The sequence below is a fragment of the Zootoca vivipara genome, chromosome 10 (assembly GCF_963506605.1).
Source record: "Zootoca vivipara chromosome 10, rZooViv1.1, whole genome shotgun sequence".
NCBI lineage: Eukaryota > Metazoa > Chordata > Lepidosauria > Squamata > Lacertidae > Zootoca > Zootoca vivipara.
This window is the reverse complement of record NC_083285.1, coordinates 50,190,443-50,211,683: the sequence shown is the minus strand read 5'-3', so window position 1 is coordinate 50,211,683 and position 21,241 is coordinate 50,190,443. Positions and strand designations below refer to the sequence as shown.

Below are 21,241 nucleotides of genomic sequence, written 5' to 3'. Positions count from 1 at the left end.
TTGACATGTTTTGCTTACACTGAACAACACAGCAAAGGGCAGCTCACCCACAAAATTATAATATTTTGATAAATTTGTTGCCATAAGAGGACAAATTCTGTTGAGAGACCAGTTGCCTTGACTCTCCTTCTCTCTCATCCATCACCTAGAATTGCTGCATCCTAGCTGGTTGTTAAAAGGACTGTAACTTTAAGAAGTTGTGCTGGAGTTTGTTTGCTTCCCCTCCCCCTTCTTTTTTTATTTTCTTGTTGTGTCTTTTAGACTGTGAATCAAAGGAGAACAATAGAAGACGAAATGGAAAAAGAAGAGCAACAGCACAGTAGAGATATATCTGCAAGATGATTACCATTTTAATCAGCAATGGGTTCTCCAACCCACCCCCTCCAAAGAATCCTGGGAAGTGCAATTTGTTAAGGGTGCTGGAAGGTGTTAGGAGACGCCCTACGCCGTACTCTTCCCAGAGTTCTCTGGGAACAGGGATAGAATGTTAAAAGTCCTTTTGTGACCAGCTCTTATGGAAGATTCGTAACCAGGTGGAAGAGCTGAGATTCCTCTCCCCCCCCCAACACACACACACACACACACACACACACACACACACACACACACACAATCCCTGGCTTTGTGAGTAACCCTCTCAGTGTTTCTATTTTCCATTCTTTTCTGTTTCATTGCAGTGTGTTATACAGGTATATATGTTGGTGTTCTTTACCACTTTTTTGTTGAGCTGCATCACGTTGAGTTGTCAAAATGGCATGGGGGAAATAAGAAAGTGGATGCTAAGGGAACAGATGTAGACTTTAATATATTGTGCTCCACACATACACACAGAGAGAGAGAGAGAGAGAGAGAGAGAGAGAGGAGAGAGAGGAGAGAACTCTACTCTAAAGGCCCTGTCAGTCTACTATAAATGCCGAGAGTAGCCTGTAATTAACTCAGAACGTTCTTGAAACTGGCTTGGATGGAACATTCACAAACACAACCTGCCCTATAGCAGCAGCTTGGTAATATTAAAAGGGAAGGCCACTGTTCCCTGCATGCCGACACCTGTAATTCTCACCTTGGCAGAACCTCCTTCCTTACCCGTAGTCTGTTGGCAGGTGTCCCTTATTGAAACTGGTCCATTGACAATCACACTGTGCTATCACGTGGGCTATTCTCAATGTTGCTGTATTGCTGCGTCTTAAGTGGTTCAGTGACTCTTCATCTCAGGGTGTCATGGGTTTGAGCCCCACATTGGGCAAAGGAGTCCGGCCGTGCAGGGGGTTGGGCGCAGATGCTCGCTTGCAGTCCCTCCAAGCTCTGCAATTCTACGATTCTTCTCCAACCACCTGGAGAAATGGCAAAGCTTCTCCCTTACTACCGGCGCAAACAGGATTGCAACCCTCTGCTTCCATGTGCAGTATTGATCATGGTAAGCCAGTCTCCTGAAAAACGCATTTATCTTCACCCTGTCCTTTCCAGCAAAATCTCTCAAAATGCCCCACACACACGTTCGTCAAATGGCTCTGCAAAATGGAGGGGGCCGTTTTCACCCCCAACACTAGTGCTCAACGCGTCCATGTGCGAGCAAGCCCAGTGAGAAGTAATTTGAGATTTTTTGCCCATCACTCCGTCATTTATAACAAATGTTCCCATCAGTGCCATGTACTGCTACAGCCCTGCTAAGAAGTAATTTACTTGGTATGTGAAGAGATGACATAGGTATCCTAGGAATTTGACTATTAGCATTGTCAGGCATTAACGAGATGATATGAAAACAAATGGCAAGCTACTGAGGCTTTTTTTTTTATGATTAACTCCAGGCACTTCATTTGTCTTTTACCTCCTCGCAAAGTCAGAGGAGGAAACCCTTACATTTATATCCATTCTCCCTCTCCTTCCTTCGTTCCCTCTCGCATCCTACAGCTTTGTTAATCAATTCCTTTATGCGACTGAAGGCCCGTCAACATGAAGAATTAAAGGGTATCCACATTTTGTCAGGCAAGCGGAGAACGTGGAAATAACTTGATTCATGCTTCGGTTGCACCGTGGGGGTTGCATCCCACTGCCTCCCAGGAAGAACATCACGGCAAAAGGGAAACCAACCTGTTCCATCCATAAGCCAGAGATGGAGCAATTCCTCCCTCCCTGCCAACTGCCAGTTGTCCCAGGACTGGGTAGCTAAAGGGAAGAACACTCCGCCCCCATCCATCAGCCAATGGCTGCTGGGCTTTTTGGGCTTGGGGCATGTTTGTGTGCAGTAATGGTGGGTCCCCAATGGGACTGGCAAGCAGTAGGTGGAGCCAGAGCCACTAACAAACAGAGCAACTCATTCAAGTCTTGTTCCCATCCCTAGCTGCTGAGTTCTACAAGGATGTGTGTGTGTGTGTGCACGCGCACACACACGTTTGGAAGAAACTGGAAGCTGGTTTCAGGATTATTAAATCCAAAGGCATGGTATAAATCTTCTGCAGTGAAATAATCTAATTCCAAATAAGTAAATTAAAACAGCCAGTGCAGAAACTAAATTTTGGGAGACACTTGCTGAGGTTTTTTTTGGGGGGGGAGCAAACTGATCAATACAAGACACATATATGGACAATAGGAAGCTAGGTGGACCAATAGCCTGATTTGGTATAAGACAGCTTCATATTGTGATCTCAGATTCCTCAGCTTTCAGTGTTGTTAAGAAGAATAAAAAATAGACACCAAATCAGCTCCAACAAATCTACTACATCTGCAGTTTTAGGTTTGCAAACGGAAATCAGGATCAGATGTCTGTCTAAATTGGGTTTTGCTCTGGCCAGTTGCCTTCATTCAAAGGTAGGGTTGCCATACGTCCGGGAAATCCCAGACATGTCCTCTTTTTGGGGACCAACATGCCCATCTGGGCGGATTTTTACATTTTAAAGGAAACGTCCCGGTTTCTCAGCCTCAGGCTACTCTGCACACTGAGGCTGCTGCCAACCCAAGCCTCTTTCCCTAGCTCAGGCTGGCAGTGGCTCTGACTGTCTTCTTTTTTGCTCTTCAATGGTATGGCAACCCTATTCAAAGGCTAATTGTTTCTTAGGAAAACAGCAGCAATTTTATAAGACAAGACCATTAATTTTATTATTATTATTGTGAGTAAAATGTTCCTTCGAGAGATATTGTCTTTTCAATTCCATTTACGTATTTCAAGACATTTGTATAACACCATTCACCAAAAATGGTCACAGGGCAGCTTACAAAAAAAAGAGGGGGGGATACATAATAAACAAAAAATAATTTCTCATAAATAGCATAATTAACAACCCCATAAAACGACTTAAGCCATCAGCCACTAAAAGCCTGGCCAAAAGGTGAGTTTTTACCTGGTGTCTGAAAGAATACAGAGCTGGGGAGAAACATACTTCAGTGAAAAAACCGTTTCACAGACATGAAGCCACCACCAAGGCAGCTTTCACTTGCATACTTCCATTTATTCATAGTCAACTCCCTCCATCTTTTGCCAAACTAAACATGACACTAAACATATTTTACATTTAAGGTGCACTTTAGAAAAATGCAAAAGGCTGTGGGCGGAGGAACCCAAGCAATATAAATGCTGTGACAAAAGGCTAAGGAGAAGCTTAAACTTTCGTCTCCACCAGGGTTTCTACTATAATTGTTCCCTGCCCTCCATCGCTACACAAATGGGAAGGAAAACTCCCATTACCACCAATGTCTCTAAAAGCAAGGTAGTAAGTAAACCTGTTCAAAACCGCTTCCAAATGTTGGCTGGCTAAAACAGACAATTACGTCTTGCTCCTCCTTCACTTCTATACATTGAGAAATCTCTAACTTCTTAGGACTTCTAAGGAGTCACTCAACACTAGGCCAGTTCACACCTGCACTTGGAAAAACTCAATGGGCACAATGCAAAGAAAGTTAAAGTGTGCCAAAGAAACAATTAACGGCAACCAGCTAGCATTAGGGTAGCATGATGGTTCTGGTTTGAGTTCTATAGACCCTTGTGCTGTGATATCTGGGCCAGGTGGTACTGCCAGCCTTGGCCTCAATGGTCTCCTTTTCACCAGCATTAGGCTCAGAGTCAGGAACCTGGTTTGGTTCCTTAGCCGGCAACACTAAAGACCCCAACTCAAGTCATTGCTGGACTCTGGTGTCATGACACTCCAGCATTTCAGTGAAATATCTTTCCCAGCCATACCTGTAGATGGCAAAGGTTGTAATTAGGGCCCGTTTTTCATGCAAAACACATCCTCAGCCACTAAGCTACTGCCCCTTACCTGCTTTTCTTCCAACTGTGAGTGACACAAAGAGCAAGTTCTATGTGCATGTTCTCACCCTCCCTCTTCAGCAGTAAAATCATTTCTATTCCACCATGTTTGTACTCTTTGCTATCCTTCCACCCCAATGCTTAAGTAAGGTTAGTGATTGTCTATTATTTTACTAGCCTAATCAGATTAATATTATCAGGGGTTCAGTGGGTGGCGCTGTGCTCTAAACCACAGAGCCTAGGGCTTGCTGATCAGAAGGTCAGCGGTTCGAATCCCCGCAACGGGGTGAGCTCCCGTTGCTCGGTCCCAGCTCCTGCCCACCTAGCAGTTTGAAAGCACATCAAAGTGCAAGTAGATAAATAGGTACCGCTCTGGCGGGAAGGTAAATGGCGTTTCCGTGCACTGCTCTGGTTCTCCAGAAGCGGCTTAGTCATGCTGGCCACATGACCCGGAAGGTGTACGCCGGCTCCCTCAGCCAGTAAAGCGAGATGAGCGCTGCAACCCCAGAGTCGTCTGCGACTGGACCTAATTAATGGTCAGGGGTCCCTTTACCCTTTACCTTTACCAGTTGACTTGATAAAGGGTTTCCTAATTTGTCTTTTCAAGTGTAAATCTGAAAAGTTTTCCATGTACGTCCAAAAAAAGACCATGTGAAACAACCCCAAAGTTAAACAACTGCCAGGCAAGCTTATACCTCAGACAGCAGTTTGTCCAGTTGTAGTTCTGGCAATAAATTAAGTAAATGTTGTGCAGCTCCTGAGTTATTTCATGAATAACAAAGTCCCGAGACTTAATTTGAGGTCCCTATGAATTACTAACTATCCAGAGAAGTAGTACATAATAACTTTGGAGTTGCAATTGAGTTAAATTACATTTGGCAAGAGAAGATATCAACAGTAAATGTATGGTCTTGTTGCTACTTCTTTCCTATCAGAAAAGTGAAATAGAAAGGGGACCCGTCCCAGGAATAAATTAGGATACAGGGTTATTATCATGCACTGCCACACACAAATACTGTAACCTATTCCCTCCTCTCGTTTGACATTATCCTTTGTTCCAGTATCATAATCTGTTGCTACGGAAACAACTGTGATGTCAGGCAGCGAGGATTACGGATGCCGTGAACAGACAGGAAGAATAAATTGGGGAGGTGAGGGACTCACCTACAAACAGCTGTGAGAGCACATATCTTTCAGAAACCCAAAGCATTAAGAGGGAAACAAACCAAAGGCTTTGCATAACCCAAGATTGGAACTCTGTACAGAAAAGCACTTTTGTGCCATGAACTTTAATTGTGTTTCGAACATTTGCCTCGGTCAGAAGTGCTTTGCAATTTTCCAGAAACCAGTTATTTCCTTAGCCTTATTACTCCCGTGTGCACAAATGCTTTGTGCACCTTTCTGTTCCATGACTAAGTACTGCGTCACATTTGTATGGGAACTCTTTTCACCCACCAGCACTTAGGAGAGACAAAGCGCATACGGAAAATTCAAACCCGGTATCTGTTTCTGCCAATGAGAGGTTTGGGAGCTTCTGCAGCAAAGTAACACTGCTGGAGCGGATTCAGTATCATGAAAACTTTTCTTCCTTCCTTCCTTCCATCCCTATGTGATTCACAGCTCTGCTGACAAGTGTGCTTTCAGACCTCATGTAACAGGAGAAAAATGCATATAGGGCTTATCCACACTTACCTTTCAACCTCGCTCTTTCCAGGAAGGAGTCCACATTTTAACGCTCCATGTCTGAGTGTGGTTGTTTATTATCATTTTGCCCTGAGCTTTGCCTCTGAAAAAAATACACTCTTTAAAGCTGAATTGAAGCAAATAATTTTTTGGGTTTTCCACTGAGTGACGTTTGCTCTGATTGAGATTTAAAGAGCGTGTTTTCGTGGGGAAAAAATCAAAAGCAATAAAATAAAATAAGGGCACTCAGACACAGAGCTTTATATTGTGGGCTGTGCCTGGAAAGAGCGGGAAAAGGGAAGTTTGGATAAGCCCTCAGTCTCAGGCTATTCTTGCCAGCATGGAAATTTGTATGGATGCAATGAAATCCACGATAGGAATTCACTTTTTTGTTTTATTTAAAAAATTTCTATCCATCATACAAGATGGTCCCAAAGTGGGTTATAATTGCAACCAAAAGTTCATAACCAGCAATAAAGCACAGCACATAAACAAACCATATATAGCAAAAAAAGGAAGCAGCTCTGGTGCAAAACTATTGAAGCACCACACAAATATTCCTCCTTGTGCTCATCTTAGCCTTTAGTAAAATATATATTTCTAAATTTTCTATATTTTTCAGGAGGGTGGGAAGGTGCTGACTGCAATCTTACATACAAACCATCCTCATTTAACTAAATGGGGCTTACTTCTGAGGAGGCATGCATAGAGGTGCACTTATGGTAAGTATATTATAAATAGATACCACTATTCTAAAAAATCTATCCTTTAGCTGCCTTCTCACCTGCTAGGAGAGCTTCCCATCCCAGATTTCCAAATACCACAATTTAATTACCTGTGCTTCTACCTTATTTCATTTTAACTAGTGGTTGAGAGGAGTTGCAAGTTGTTGTGTGAAAAGAGAAAGGGTAACACTAAACTTTTTTAAAATAGAAAGAAATAACATGCCTTTGCATCAGATACTTACTTACGTGACTGTGGAGAAAGACAGACTAGACAAGCTGACACTCAAAGCAGGAACCATAAACTTCGGAAAACTGGCTGCGGGAAATTTCCACAGCCAATTACTCTTTTCAGAGTACCTCTCCCATAGGGCTAATAAGAATTGATTCCCAGTTGCATGTCTTAATGTGGAGACATAAGGTTTCATAGCACAGATTCAGTTCAAGGAAACATCTTCCCTATATTAAGGTTACCAGACGTCCCCGTTTCCCCGGGACAGTCCCTGGATTTAGAAATCAGCCCCTATACAAAACCCATTGAAGTTTAAAAGTGTCCCCGGATTCATTGAAAAAAATCCTGCCCTATGCTTGTTTACTCAGAAGTAACTCCCTGTGAGTTAAGTGGGGATTATTCCCAAATAAATGTGTATCGTACTAAGGCCTTTACTGTCACGCAGAGTGACTGCCTGCATGTTTACTCAGAATAAGTCACACTGTGTTCGATGGCGCTCGGGTAAGTATGGACAACTTTGTTGAGCTGTACAGTTCGGAGTGAGAAAGAGCTTCGTCTCTCCATTCTGTCTCCTCATTGACTGTTCTTTAAATGTGTTCGGTTTCTTAACCTTTCCGTGTGTTCTTTCCTTTCACTAAATTACAGCATCAGGCTCCTAATTATAGTTCCAAATCTTTTAAATGAGAATCTTCTGTATGTAAATTTCATGAGTAATACCTAGAAGGGATTCACCTGTTGTCTGGGTAGCAACTACATGTTTTGGAGTTAGTGTTGAGTGAACTGAAGGGATGGTTACTATTACTATTATATTTCTAGGAACACGGGAAACTGACTTATACTGAATGAGACCATTGGTCCATCTAGCTCAGTAGTGTCTCTACGGATGGAGATCTCTCACAGCCTTATCTGCACATCCCGGGGATTGAACTTGGGGCGTTGTGCGTGCAAAGCAGATGCTCTACCCCTGAGCTACACCCCTTCCTTTGGAGCCGAAAGTGGCTTCCTATTGTCGTCTATCATGTTTTGCAATGCAGGGACTTCCCGGTGGACAACAGAAACATTTCCTCATGTTTTCTCTGTCTGAAGTTTATGAATGTGGCAAGCCAGAAGGTCAATGCAACAACAACAGCAGCAGCAGCAGCAGCAGCAGCAGCAGCACCACCTGAGTTTTTGGTACAGTGCTTATTTAAACTATGACACTGCAAATCTAGTTAAAAATCAGTTAAATCTCTTTGCTATTGCACATTCTAGTATCCAGCTGGCTCTCTGTCCCACACCCCATGACTTGACAAGGCAGGAATAAAGGCAGAAGCAGGAATAAGGTTGCATCTGTACAAGATAATGGCTAGCTGTAAATCTGGTCTCTTACTATGATGCTCCCGTTTGCTGGGTCTGGTCTTCATCTTTTCTAGCCTCTATTAATGTTGACCTTGTTTAACTTTGTTAAGTGGACATCTTAAACTGATAGTGTTCACATTTGGAGGATCCTATCTTGGCTTAATAGCCTGTTGGCCACACACAGAGTCCCTTTGTTTTCCTGTTTGGGTGCCTGTGGCAAGTGAACAAACTGGGGAGCCTTTCATAAACTATAGCTTTCCATTTTGTCCAAACCAGGTAACTATGGCTTCAGATGAAGCCAGGATTTTAGGCCATGCTTTTAAGTTGGCTTCATATCCTGGTTTGTTTCAAAGCCATTAACCGTAATTCCCCAGTTCAGAAAAATATGGGAAATTATAAGTGGAAGACTTATTGGTTTGCTTGCTGGTTTGTGTAAAGGGGCTGTGTGTGTTGCCTAAAAGGCTCTTTTTTTGTCTTGGTTTATTATGTCCAAAATAAGTCTGAATGCAGACAGTAATTTAACTAGGACCTCATGTTAGTGTACAGCCAAAGGTAGGAACTTGAATCTACTTTTCCAGATCTAAGTTTGGCTTCCTACACACTGGCTATCTTTCCTGAAAGTGACCTTCATTTTGACCTTATGTAAATATTTTACTAGGGAGCCCATACCTCTAACCTGGGCCTTGGCAGGTTTAGAGACTCATACAACCCTACAATACTCAGTAGTCAAACCATGTATTGGAAGTGGGGCAGTCCTATCTCTCATCTCGCCAATGTCAGGCACTTTGCACAATTTACAGAAATTACAGGTATTAATTCCACAAGCCGCCCACATACAAGCCTACTGACTACTGTTGCTAAAAATATGCTGCACATCGCAATAAATGTTGTCAAGGAGAAGCAGTAAGCAAAGGAGAGAGAGAGAGAGAAAGAGACCAGAGAGAGAGATGCCAAAACTAAAACATAATATAATAATCTGTCTCTAATACAAAGATTAAAGCACACAGACATCCCCTGACACACCCACAGGGCCCAGAAGGCGGCTGAATCCAAGTTGTGCTTGGTTGGTTGGATTAGCAAAGAACAGCTGAAACTCACCCTAAGACAAAAGACAACCAGAAACTTGTAAGGCAACTCAAGTCCTTCTGAAACTCTTTATACAATGAATGAGACTTAAGCAGAACAGAACTCTTTGCTCTTAGGTAGCCATAAAGCTGTATTCATAGATTTTCTTCACCGAACTTCCGTCTGGATTCAAAAGAGTTTACCTGCCTGGAATATCTCCAGACTCACAGCAATGTTAGTGGAACAAGTTTTATGTGCCAGAATCCCAAAATAGGCGCAAAAGCTGCAACTTCTGCTGAACACACCTGCATACTGTAGCAATGAAAGTGTTTCTCATCATCACAATATGGGTGTGTGAGAAAGAAAACAGGGAAGCATAATGCATTGTGACTGAAAAGCAACCGTGACTTAAAATACTGTACATTTTGGAAGCTATTAGGTTGATGCAAACATACCACTTACCCAGGGTTAGTACTAATCCTGGTTTGTTGCCCTAACCCTGGTTCAGTGAAACCATCATTTAGATTGCTGAAACAGGCCCTTACCCTCCTTCCCAGTTGTTTGTGCGCGTGCATGCGTGTGTCTGTGTGTTTGTATCGGAAGAGAACAATCGTTGTAAGTTGTTATGGCCACAGGGGGCCTATGTAAATACAGAAAAAACAAAGCAAGCAAACCTATATTGAAATGTGCAAAACTAGAGTGCTTCCTTCCTATTCTTGACAGCAAAATTCCTCACTTTCATAAAACAAGTCCCTCTTCCCGTTCCTTGTAGCAAACATTTCCCTATACTAATGGAAATTTCCTCTATCTATGACTACAAGGTACAGAGCTGGTAAATGAAGCATATTGCAAGAGGCCCCTCCCTTCTCAGGTTATGTGCAAAGGGTCGCTTTGTCCTACTTGATGTAAATCAAAATGGTTTTACTGAAAACCGGCCTATTGATTTTGAAAGGGCCATTGTGATCATCTAGTACTGTATAAGCCTATTGGATTTTGCCCCACACTTGCTGCATCATGCCAATATATTTTCAGCTCTTGATTAAGAATAAGGCAACTAAAAATCCAAAGCATGCACTATTAGCTTCAGTTTGCATTTCCGGTTTATTTTTTGCTGCATCTGTTTTATACCCTTCCATTTACCTTCTTTAGGGGGGAAAAAGAGACCATTTATCAGAAATGCCCGATTATCTGAATCCATTGCATATCCACCACGCAGCCCTGTAACAACATCCTGCTCTGTAAAGAGAGCTCCTGTTTACCTAAACATCCGGCTCATGGCTGCTTTATATGGGCTCCAGGCAACCAGAACACCATTTGGTAGGCAGGCAGGTTATAAATTTAACAGACAGACAAATATTATTTTAGTAATGGCTCTTAACATTTACAGAGCATATTTCAAATGTGCAAAGGGCTTCACATACATACGCAATGTTGCTCCTGTTCTGAGTATAACCACTGAAGAGACCTGATTAACCAGGTCCATTGACTTCAATGGCCCTACTAAACATACAACGTGGTTGGACACAGCTTACAGCTTTTACAGCAGCCCTTTAATGAAAGGCAGGATTATTATCCCCACACTTTGTTGAAGCTGATGGGGATTGGGTTTGTGGTTGATCATAGAATCTTGTTGGAAGGGACCCAAGGGTCATCTAGTCCAACCCCCTGCAATGCAGGAATCTCAGCTAAGGCATCCATAACAGATGGCCATCCAACCTCTGTTTAAAAACTTCCAAGGAAGGAGAGTCCACCACCTCTCATGGGAGTCTGTTCCACTGCTGAACAGCTCTTACTGTCAGAAAGTTTTTTCGAATGTTGAGTCGGTATCTCCTTTCTTGCAACTTGAAGCTGGCTATCGTATCTCCTCTCAGTCTCCTCTTTTCCAAGCAAAACATACCCAGCTCCTTCAAGCACTCCTCATAAGGTTTAGTTTCCAGACCCTTGATCATCTTGGTTGCCCTCCTCTGTACAAGTTCCAGCTTGTCAACATCCTTCTTAAATTGTGGTGCCCAGAATTGGACACAGCATTCCAAGTGGGGTCTAAGGCAGAATAGAGTGGGACTATGACTTCCCTTGATCTGGACATTATACTTCTGAAGAATAGCATTAGCTTTTTTTGCTGCTGCATCACACTGTTGACTCATATGAATCTTGTGGTCCACCAAGACCCCTAGATCCTTTTCACATGTACTGCTAGTAAGCCAGGTGTCCCCCATCCTATATTTGTGCATCTGGTTCTTCCTGCTTAAGTGCAGAACCGTACATTTGTCCCTATTGAAATTTATTTTGCTAACTTGCGGCCAGTTCTCCAATCTGTTAAGGTCATTTTGAATTCTGATTCTTCTCTTCTGTTGCATTAGCTACCCCTCCCAGTTTGGTGTCATCTGCAAATTTGATGGGCATCCCCTCAATTCCTTCATCCAAGTCATTTATAAAGTTTTGCTTTTCCTCTGTCACCCAATAGTATTTCTCCGTTTTTCCCACACAGAGGACCTACCACTTGCTTGTTCTTCCTCTTACTTCGGACATAGCTGAAGAAACTTTTTAAAATTAATTTTAACCTCTCTTGCAAACCTGAACTCTTTCTGAGCTTTAGCCAGACTGATTTTCCCTCTGCAACTGTTGGCTACTGCAAGGTGTGTACCCAAAGAAATTCAGTGCGGGGATCAATAACAAATCCCATTACAATAACAATTGATTTAAGCTTTCGTTATTGCAAAAGCAGTAACAACTGCAACATACAATTTCCATAAGCTAAGAAAAAAACCTAAACTATAAAGTTATAACTGTATAATCTAATAATACTGAATTATTAGATTATAAAATCAGGCCACACATCAGCTGAACACATTTTGGCAGCAAGTCTTCCTTAGCAGCTGAAATGTACAAAGTTCAATTATGGTGCAAACTTAGGAATCCTCCTTTGTTTCCAAAAACTGCAGTATAGATCCTCCTCTCTTAAAACAGCCTCATTTCTCTCATTCATTCATATTTCCACAGTTCAAATGTATAGCCACCTATATCCATAGACTGTTGCCAGTTCCTGTCCAGAACTGGAGAAAAATGAAATTGTGTTCCAATTGCACCAAAGTACTGTAACTGCATCGCACCCAGAAGGCTGCAAGACTAAGCTTTTACCAAGACTGGCTTGCCACCTAAAACAAAGCAGTTTGCACAGGAGACTGTTGGGAGGGACCATACCTTAGCAGTAGACCACTTCCTTTGCAATGCTAAAGGTCACAAGTTCTATCACAGGAATCTCCAGCAAGGTCTAGGGGGAAAACACTGACTCTGGGGAGTCGCTACCAGCTCCTGAAGATGAGACGGTACTGAGCTGGACGGACCAACTGTGTGACTCGGTATATTGTACTAGTTTCCTTTGTTTAGGTGCTGTGCGAGAGCTCTGTCTGAGACCTTGGAGAGCTGCAGAGTCAAGTCTGCATTCCCAACCTACTTGCTCTCCAGATGTTGCCATCAGCACCAGCCAGCATAGCTAAAGGACAGAGATGATGGGAAACAGTAATCTGGGATTTCAAGGCCTTTCTGCACAGTTTAGAAAATTTAGAACAAGAGAACCATAACAAATTAAAGACGGAAATTAAGGAAAAGCTGGGGGGGTGTATAAGAAAATTAAGCTTTCGTGGTTTGGAAGAATAGCGATAATTAAAATGAAAATTTTGTCTAGAATATTTTTTTTATTTAGAATGTTACCAATAAAGATATCGGAGACATAAGATAAAGGGTTGGCAAGGTATGATTTATAATGGGGATAAGAAACCTAGAATTAATAAAAGAAGATGGTATAAACCCCAGAAAACAGGTGGACTGGGTCTCCCCAACATAAAGTTATATTATATAGCAAATCAATTAATATATCATAGACAGGATAACAGAAAAAGAGTTAGAATGGTTAGAGAGTGATACACAGGAAATGAAGGAGAAGTTAGTGAATATATTTTTTTATCAAACCAAATAGGCAGTGCTGGCAGAATATTGAAAATCCATTACAGTATTAAGAAACATCATTGAGATACGGGCGAAATATAAAGGAAAATTGATACCAGTAAATTCCCGGTGGGGATGATAGAAGACTTCCCAGTATATTTAAAAAAGGAAATTGAAAAAATAGCAAAAGAGAAGAAAATACAAAAAATAAATGAATGGGTGGAGAAAATGAGAAGCAAAGAACAAATTAGAAAAACTCCAACAGGAAGTAAAATAACTTGGTTTAACTTTATACTACTGGAGCAATGGACAAAGAAGTGGTTAAGGGGAAACAAGAACTGCAAAGAATATACAAAATTTGAAAACAAAAGATTATTAAAAGGGGAGAAAAAGAAGAAAAGATAGTTATAAAAGGGGAAACCAGTGAAATTTATGAAATAGTAGAAATGGAGGATCAACAATATCAATTAAAAGAGGTGGGGGGGGAGACAACAGGGCAAATAGTCAAAGCTGGGGGGGTGATATGGGAGAAACACACTTTGAAAATGTTGTCTATAAAAGAAAATTACTGTACTATAAATTAGTATGGAGATGGTATTTAACACCAATAAGATTAAATCAAATAAACAAGGAATATTCAGTGTAATGTTGGAGAGGATGCCAGGAAACCGGGACTTATGTTCACATGTGGTAGGGGTGCAAATATGTACAATTTTTTTGGCAAAGGGTGTTTAAGGAGATAACAGAAATCACTGGGTTAAAGCTGACCGAAAGCCAGAGGTAACATTGTTATCGATTTACGATGGGGTGGAAGGTTCTCAGGCTATGAAGGACTTGCTCACAAATTTATTGATAGCTAGGAAGTAGAAGGGGCAAGGTGAATATAAAATGGAAGAATGGTATAAAGAGGTGTGGGATATAGCCATTAATGATAAATTAACATGTGCTAATAAGGTAAGACAGGGAATATTCAGGGGAAATGATTTTGAGGAGATATGGGAGGTATTTGTATAATTTGCACTGTTAAAACGGAAAGGAGTTAAACCATCGCAAGAAGTATTGAAATTTTGGGAGGTTGGATAGTTATAATGTAATGGTCTTGGGGACGGTGGACACCTTTTTATTTTTATTTATTTATTATTATTACTTTGTTTTTAAAAAAGTAAAAAAAAGAAAAAAGGTTGGCATAATGGGCCCATAAAATAACAGCGACTCAGCCCCCTTTGTGTGTAAACAGAAGATTGCTGGGGAAAGGTGGCTTCTTCCAGATTTCATCCACCTTTTATCGATAGCACTGTCATTAACATGTCCAATTAACAGCACTGGCATCCTGCAGGGACGATACCAGCCTTCTAGGAGTTCTGCTCTGCTATGTACAGAAGCTGGGAATAGCATTGATCCAACACATCAGAAACCTAGCAGCATCTGATTCTTGGAGGAGCTAGGACTGAAAAACTTTTGTTATTGGAAGTAAGCTGAGAAGCAAGGAGTCTCGTTGTAATTAGAACATCGTCTGTAATGAGAAAATACAGCTCTTCCTGCTCCAGCTCCAAAGGATGTGATGATCTGCAATATAGGGAGGAGGATGAGAAGGAGATGGTGGAAATAAATCCTTCACTGCGATCAATGTCCAGTTGACCAGTCTCTTTAATGCAAGGCGGATTAAGATCCTTAATATTTTGCAGGGATTTTAGCACTCTGGGCAAAGATGCTCCCACAAGAGGTAAGCAATGGCCAACAACTTCCATGGCTTTAAAAGAGGTTTAGACAAATTCATGGTAGATAAAACCACCAATGGCAAGGGCTTCTACCTCCTCTGTTCGAGGCCAGTTCCTGGGAATCACAACTTGCACTCAGGTCCTGCTTGCAGGCTTGCCATAGGTACCCAGTTGGCCAATGTGAGAACAGGAGGAGGAGCTGGAGGCCCTTTGGCCTAAACCTTCAGGGCCATCAAGATTCCTTAAGGTATTAGTATGTGTTCAGGTAGAATCTGGGCAATATTTCAACCTGAGAAACTTGCATGTGGCATCCTAAGAGTTCTGCCTTTGCAAGTAAGCATGTTTCCTCACTGGCAGGCTGTGGAAGTATCTGATCAGGCTTAAGCAAAGAGGGTGGTTTGGCAGAGCCTCAAGCACAGTGGTTAACAGGAGTGAGCTGAAAACGCCCCGTTCGAAGCTCAGTTCAACGATGAACACATTGGGCACCCTTAGGTCACAATCTGTCAGCCTCAGACCTCACATCTCAAACATATGGATTATAATTCCTGCCTACCTTACAATGCTGCTGTAAGAATGGCCAAAGCACATAGTACTGCACATGCATTTTTAGCTAATCTGCAAAGCGAGAAGATATGGTTCATTTATGCGCAGGTGATCACCGTTAAAAATATTGGAATGCTTCGTTAACTATCCAAAGACTTCTATGTGCTCCTATGCTCAGGGAAACGAAGCACTGCAGTGCTGAGGGTTTTGTACTTATACTAATTGTTGGGTCTACCTGTAGGGTTTCTCTTCCAAGCCCTTTTCCTAATGTTAAGACTGTTTATATTGCGGCCCCAAACAGAAGGTTTTGTTTTGTTCTCCATGGTCCGTATGATTTGGAGCAGATCAGGTGAAGACCTACTACTGCAAGCTCTAAAGGCAGTAACAGTCTATGCCAGGGATAGGGAACCTCTAGATTTTGTTGACTCCAAGCAGCCTCAGCCTCAGCCCACAAGGGCATTAGTCAAGGACGATGGGAACTGTATTTCAACAACATCTGGAGGGCCACAGGTTGCCTGTCCCAGGTTTATACTGTGATTCCCAAGGGCCTCTTCACACATAACATTTTTTTTAGTATACTGTAAACTGAAAGGCATTTACCAAGAAAATGTAATGTGTGAATGTGCCAAATGTAGTTTTTGGAAACAAATGTATTAAAAGAGGAAAATCATCAAGAATGTGGTTAGCTGTAGGTGTATATTTTGTAGCACACCCCCTTTTGCTGCTGCGTTAAGTTAACATGTGGAATATTAACAAATTAAGACTAAAAACCAAAGAGCAAGCCTGGGTCTAGTATTTCCCATAAGTCATGTGATTTCCTGAAAAGAATATTCAGATGAGAGGCATATTCCTGAGCAGCATTTAAGAATCACACTGAAGGTTAAACTCTTGTTCATGGTGCAGAAAGCAGCCGCAATTTACATGCCTAATTTCTGGAGATTTTCCGCTCCTAAATTTAAATTGCAGCCCACTTTTGCTGAGGAAATGGCCCTGGCTGATTCATCCCAGCAGACTTGTTTCTGTATGCCTTCTGTAGAAGAAGTGAACTGATCCAGCATCAATCGTCAGTCTCTCTTTTTAGCAGTCCTAGCACAAGCACAGCATAAGCATTGTGGAGGGAACACAAGCAGTTCCAGACTAGAGCAGCAAGGAAATGGCAGAGCAGGACTTGGATAAAAGGGCCCACATCCAGTGACAAATATGTGCAGGGGCCTTGGCTCAGTGGTAAGCACGTGATTTGCATACGCAAAGTGACAGCTTCCATGGGATTAGTTAGCAGGTGATGGGAAGACCTCTGCCCAAGGCCCTGGAGAACCTGCTGTCTACTAGAGTTGTAAGGCTTCCAATGTCTCATGAATGAAACTCATTGAAATCAATGAAACAAGCTTGGCTAATCTTAATTAACTAGCCTTCCCTTAGTTTTCATCATGACTCAAGAGTGACCAAGGGCTGGTTCATATATACATGGGCATCCGGGTTTTTTTCTCTGCACTTGTTGGGCCCAATTCACGGCAAAGGGATGGCTTGCATGTCAGAATGGACCGTGGCAGAGACCGCTTCTGTATCTCCTTGCATCATCTAAAACACAGGCGCTTTTTCCTGGCATCAGCCATGCACTCGTCAAGAGTAGGAAACGCAAGTGATCGGCGTGCATCGAGGAACCGGACCTGAATGAGCAGCGGCAAGTGGTGTCAAGTGAATGTGCTGTTGTCAGAGGAGGAGATAAGGAATATTCTGTCTGTGGTGACGCCCAATTCACACATGCAGGCACCCAGAGTCACGGCACATGTGATCCGGGCTCAACTTTCTCTGGATTGGGGTCAAAGTCAGGGCCCACAGAAGACATTTTGCAACCTAAGGAGAGGGATAACAGGAAGTCCTCCTCAGTTCCACCTACAGAAGCCACCTGGACTGGGCACTGACATGGGCGATGAGGCAGTGTCCTTCACGATACCATAAGATACCATAAAATAGCTTAGGGACCCCAGGGAAGGGGCATAACACTTCAACATTTTGCAGCTCACAAGCATCTGCTTTATAAGGCAGCTGCCTCACACTGTTCAATGGTAGGGCCACCCCTGCCACATCCAATGCCTAATGCTGGAATTCTTGGTGTGGGAGGGGGTAGGGAGATCCAGAAGGCGCTCTCCTCTCTCTCTCTCTTTCTCTCTCTCTCTCTCTCTCTCTCACACACACACACACACACACGTCCCTCGCCCAAATTCAGCCAAATCATGTCCTCCTCTATAGCTTCCTCAAAGCAATAGCTATGAGGCTGACAAAAAGGGGAAGGCTCTGTAATTCAAACCGAGAGCCCCCACCAAGGGCATCCAAAAGCCAGTGTGGCATAAAAGTTAAGAGAGTCAGACTAGGACAGGGGAGACCTGGGTTCAAATCCCCTCTCAGCCATGAAGCTCACTGGGTGACCTTGGGCCAGTCACAGTCTCTCTCTCTCTCTTGTTCTATCTCAGCCTAACCTTACTTTTGCAAAATGGGAGGAAATAGGGAGAGGGAGATTAAAGTGCCCCCCCCTGAGCGGTTGAGAGAAAGGGAGGAGTGAAAGCGAAATACGCAATAATTTTAAAAACGCCGATCTAAAATACAGTAACCTGCTCCCATCCCTGCCCATTCAAAACAGCCTTGCAGTCTTTTCCATTCACGTGCAACTTTCTTTCCTAGAGTAGACCGCTGCCACCCAATGGTCCAGTAGAGGGCGCTTTAGGGAGGTATTTAAACAGAAACCTTTTCCTCTCTCTCTCTTTTTTTTATAAACACGCCAGGCTGTTCTAGTTGCTGCAGACTATGCCCCCCCCCGCGCGCCCCCAAATACAGTTTTTAATCATATAAATGCCACTCTCGACTGGCGGACTCTTCCAGCAACAGCAGCTCCCCCCCCCCAGTCTCCCCTTTTATGGAGACAAGCGAGCTGAATACTTAATTATTATTTTTTCTCTGCTTTCTTTTTCTTTCCCCCCAGTGGTTACCTTTTGACCTGAAAGGTTCGCCATCTGGAATTTGGGTGTGTGTGTGTAATCATACAGTTTTTGCTTTCCGCAGAAATCTATCCATGTCCATGCGCATATATATATACTGTATATATCCCGCGAAAGCAACAATAAATACATTAATTCATTAGCAGCAACCCAAAACGCACGGAGACGTCGCACTATTCCAGACTCGCACCCTTTTATTTTTTTTGCTGCTAACCACCCCGGATGCCATCAAGCCTTCAAGATCGGCAACTTTGCAACATCGAGGAAACCGGCTGTTAGGGGTGCGGAGGAAACCCGGCTCTCCCAACTGCGCTGGTTTCCCGTAAGTTTTATCGCCCTCTTTCCTCGCACGAATAAAAATAAAAAGTACCGTACTGCTTCACGCACAAAACAGAGAGAGGCAGGGGAGACTCGCCGTGGCTTTGCAGCGAAACCCAGCTCTTTGCTAATGAACAGGATCGGGCGAGGCCATTATTGAATATAGATAATAGTAATAATAATTTTGCCCCCCATTTATGTCACGCTTTTTAATCAATGCCAACCCCCAAGGCGAAGCGAAAGGGCTGAGTTATAAAAGCGCAAAGTGATTCAGATTAAGCCGGGCTGATTTATTTATTACACTTTTTGGCTGGGGGGGGGGAAAGCAAAATAAAACCCAAAACGGGGGGGGGGCAACCAACCCTTCTTCCTCTGTTTCGATTCCAATGAAAGCGCCTGGCAAGCCAACTTCATACACTTCTCCGTAACCTCAGTCCCACCCATTCACCCCGGCTTGTTTTAGCTTGAAACTGAAAGAACTACCCAGCTGTCTTTGGGGAAGAAAATACGTTGTTGTTGTTTTTTAAAAAAGCCTCTCCCGACACACGGCCAAATCCACCGATACGTAATTTCGATAATATACCTGTCTGGATCCTTTCCCCGTTTCGTTCTGCTTTTTCAAAAACTATGCAAGCACGGTGCGTCTCTGGCAAAGCCTTGCACAACAGCAGAAAAGCACACATAAAAAACCATACACACCGCGGCACCTTTAGGGTATTATTTTATATATAATAGACTTCAAGATGAAGAGTTCGAAAATCAAAGTGCTTTTCTGTTTGAGGGTGGGCACGCATTATATTATATTTTATATATTATATGTAAATTCTACACACCACCGGCGACTCCACGGCAAAGCCTTGTCAGTTGCATTGTTCCAAGCCGGCACTGAATTAAGACTTTTTTTTTTTTTTTTTTGCAAGGCACGACCGGCTGGGGAAAGGGGGCATTTTGCATTTACAGTCCCCTCGGCCATCGGAGGAAGAGAAATACCGAAGAGACCATCGCAAAAGGGGGCGGGGAGAGGGGAGAAGGGACAGCAAGCAGCTCTTTAAAAACCCCAGGCAATTTGGTCTGAATAGTAATATGCGTACATACAGATATAGATAGATAGATAGATATACTTCACGCGCACCACACAAAGGGGAGCTATGTGACATCTCTCCTTTCCAAGCAATTGCACTCCTGTATAATAATTATTGGTGCCAAATCGGTGGTCATCATTTTTTCCCCTCACTCTCCCCCCTCTTCTTTTAGCTTGATTTCCCCTTTTCTTGTTTTCTTTCAACCCCCCCCCCCAACAAATAGGAGCCTGGGTCTGAGAGAGATGTCTAAGCAGGAAGAGGAATAAAAAGACCCAAGAAGTCTGCCCTTACCTTCGTACATCGGGGCCATCGGTGCAAGGATGTCTGTTATTCATGGCAACGAAAGATAAATGAAGCAGGATTTCAGCCCCCCCTTTAAACTCAACAGAAATCTGCCATCTTGAGCCTGTGTCTCTCCGAGCAGCCGAAGCGGCCAGCAGCCTCCTGCATATCTGCCGCTTTCAATCCGTCGAGGGGGGCGGAAGACCCACCGAGCCCCCCCATAAAAAAAGAAAAGAAAAACCAGAAACGTCGCACCGGCAGCAAAGCCGAAAACAGAAGATGCGGGGTTTGGTTGGGGGGGGGGTTGGAAGGGGAAGAGAAGGGAGAAATGGGGTGGGGGTTGGGGGTTCGATGCACAGTGAACAGGTCAAGTGGGGAGGAGGGGGGCGGCTGGAGGTTCCCCCTCCCGGACTTGGGGATCTTTTTTTCAGGGGGGTGGGGAGGGGGGACTCGAGGGATCCCCCTAAGCTCTCAGCTCAACATGTCTGTCCGCCTGCCGGTGGTGGGGCGTGTGTGAGGAGGGGGGGTTTCTGCAAAAGTTGCATTAGAGAGGGAGAGGGAGACAGAGAGAGCCGGAGACAGAGAGGGAGGGAGGGAAAGGGGAGGAGAGGCGGGCGAGCAACAGCACAGGGAGTTTGCACAATAATCAAGTGCCGATAGCACGGATCGCAGTTTCCCAGAAGGAGGGAGGGAGGGAGAGAGAGAGAGAGAGGAGCATGGGGGGGGGGAGAGAAGGGGAAAAAACCCACCCTCTGCTGAGATTATGTGGGATCTTGTTTAACAACACATTTCAATCAGGAGGAGGAGGAGTTGCGAGGGGGGAGCGGGAGGGAAAGAGAGGAAAAAGGGGAAAGAGAATAGAAGTTGGAGAAGCGGGCTCTTGCCTCTCCTTAAGTTCAGGATGCAAAGGCAGGTGTGGCGTTTCCAGTCGGAAGGCAAGCTGCTGGCAACGTAAGCTGCCCGGGGCAGAGACCCCCCCCCTTGTGCGCATTTTGCAAAGCGCCAGGCATACCATAGAATTTAAGCGTGATTTTCATGGGCTGTGGAGATGGCGGCAGCAGCAGCATTTATTTATTCATT

At 43.5% G+C, this 21,241-nt stretch overlaps 1 protein-coding gene across 5 annotated transcripts in view; it reads right to left on the bottom strand.

Moving 5' to 3' along the window:
- HIPK2 (homeodomain interacting protein kinase 2) overlaps window positions 1-20,771 on the bottom strand; it is a 170,242-nt gene extending 149,471 nt beyond the window's left edge. For 2 of the 5 annotated variants that reach the window (XM_035127474.2, XM_060279919.1), the window contains exon 1: window positions 19,381-20,067. In XM_035127474.2, coding sequence (XP_034983365.1) covers window positions 19,381-19,480 — 100 coding nt within the window. In that variant the 5' untranslated portion in view covers window positions 19,481-20,067. Of the gene's footprint in view, window positions 1-1,060; window positions 18,322-19,380; window positions 20,069-20,170 lie in introns of those variants that run through there. The other 3 variants (XM_035127475.2, XM_035127476.2, XM_060279920.1) reach the window with 3 other exon arrangements.
- Between the last annotated feature and the right edge of the window lie 470 nt (window positions 20,772-21,241).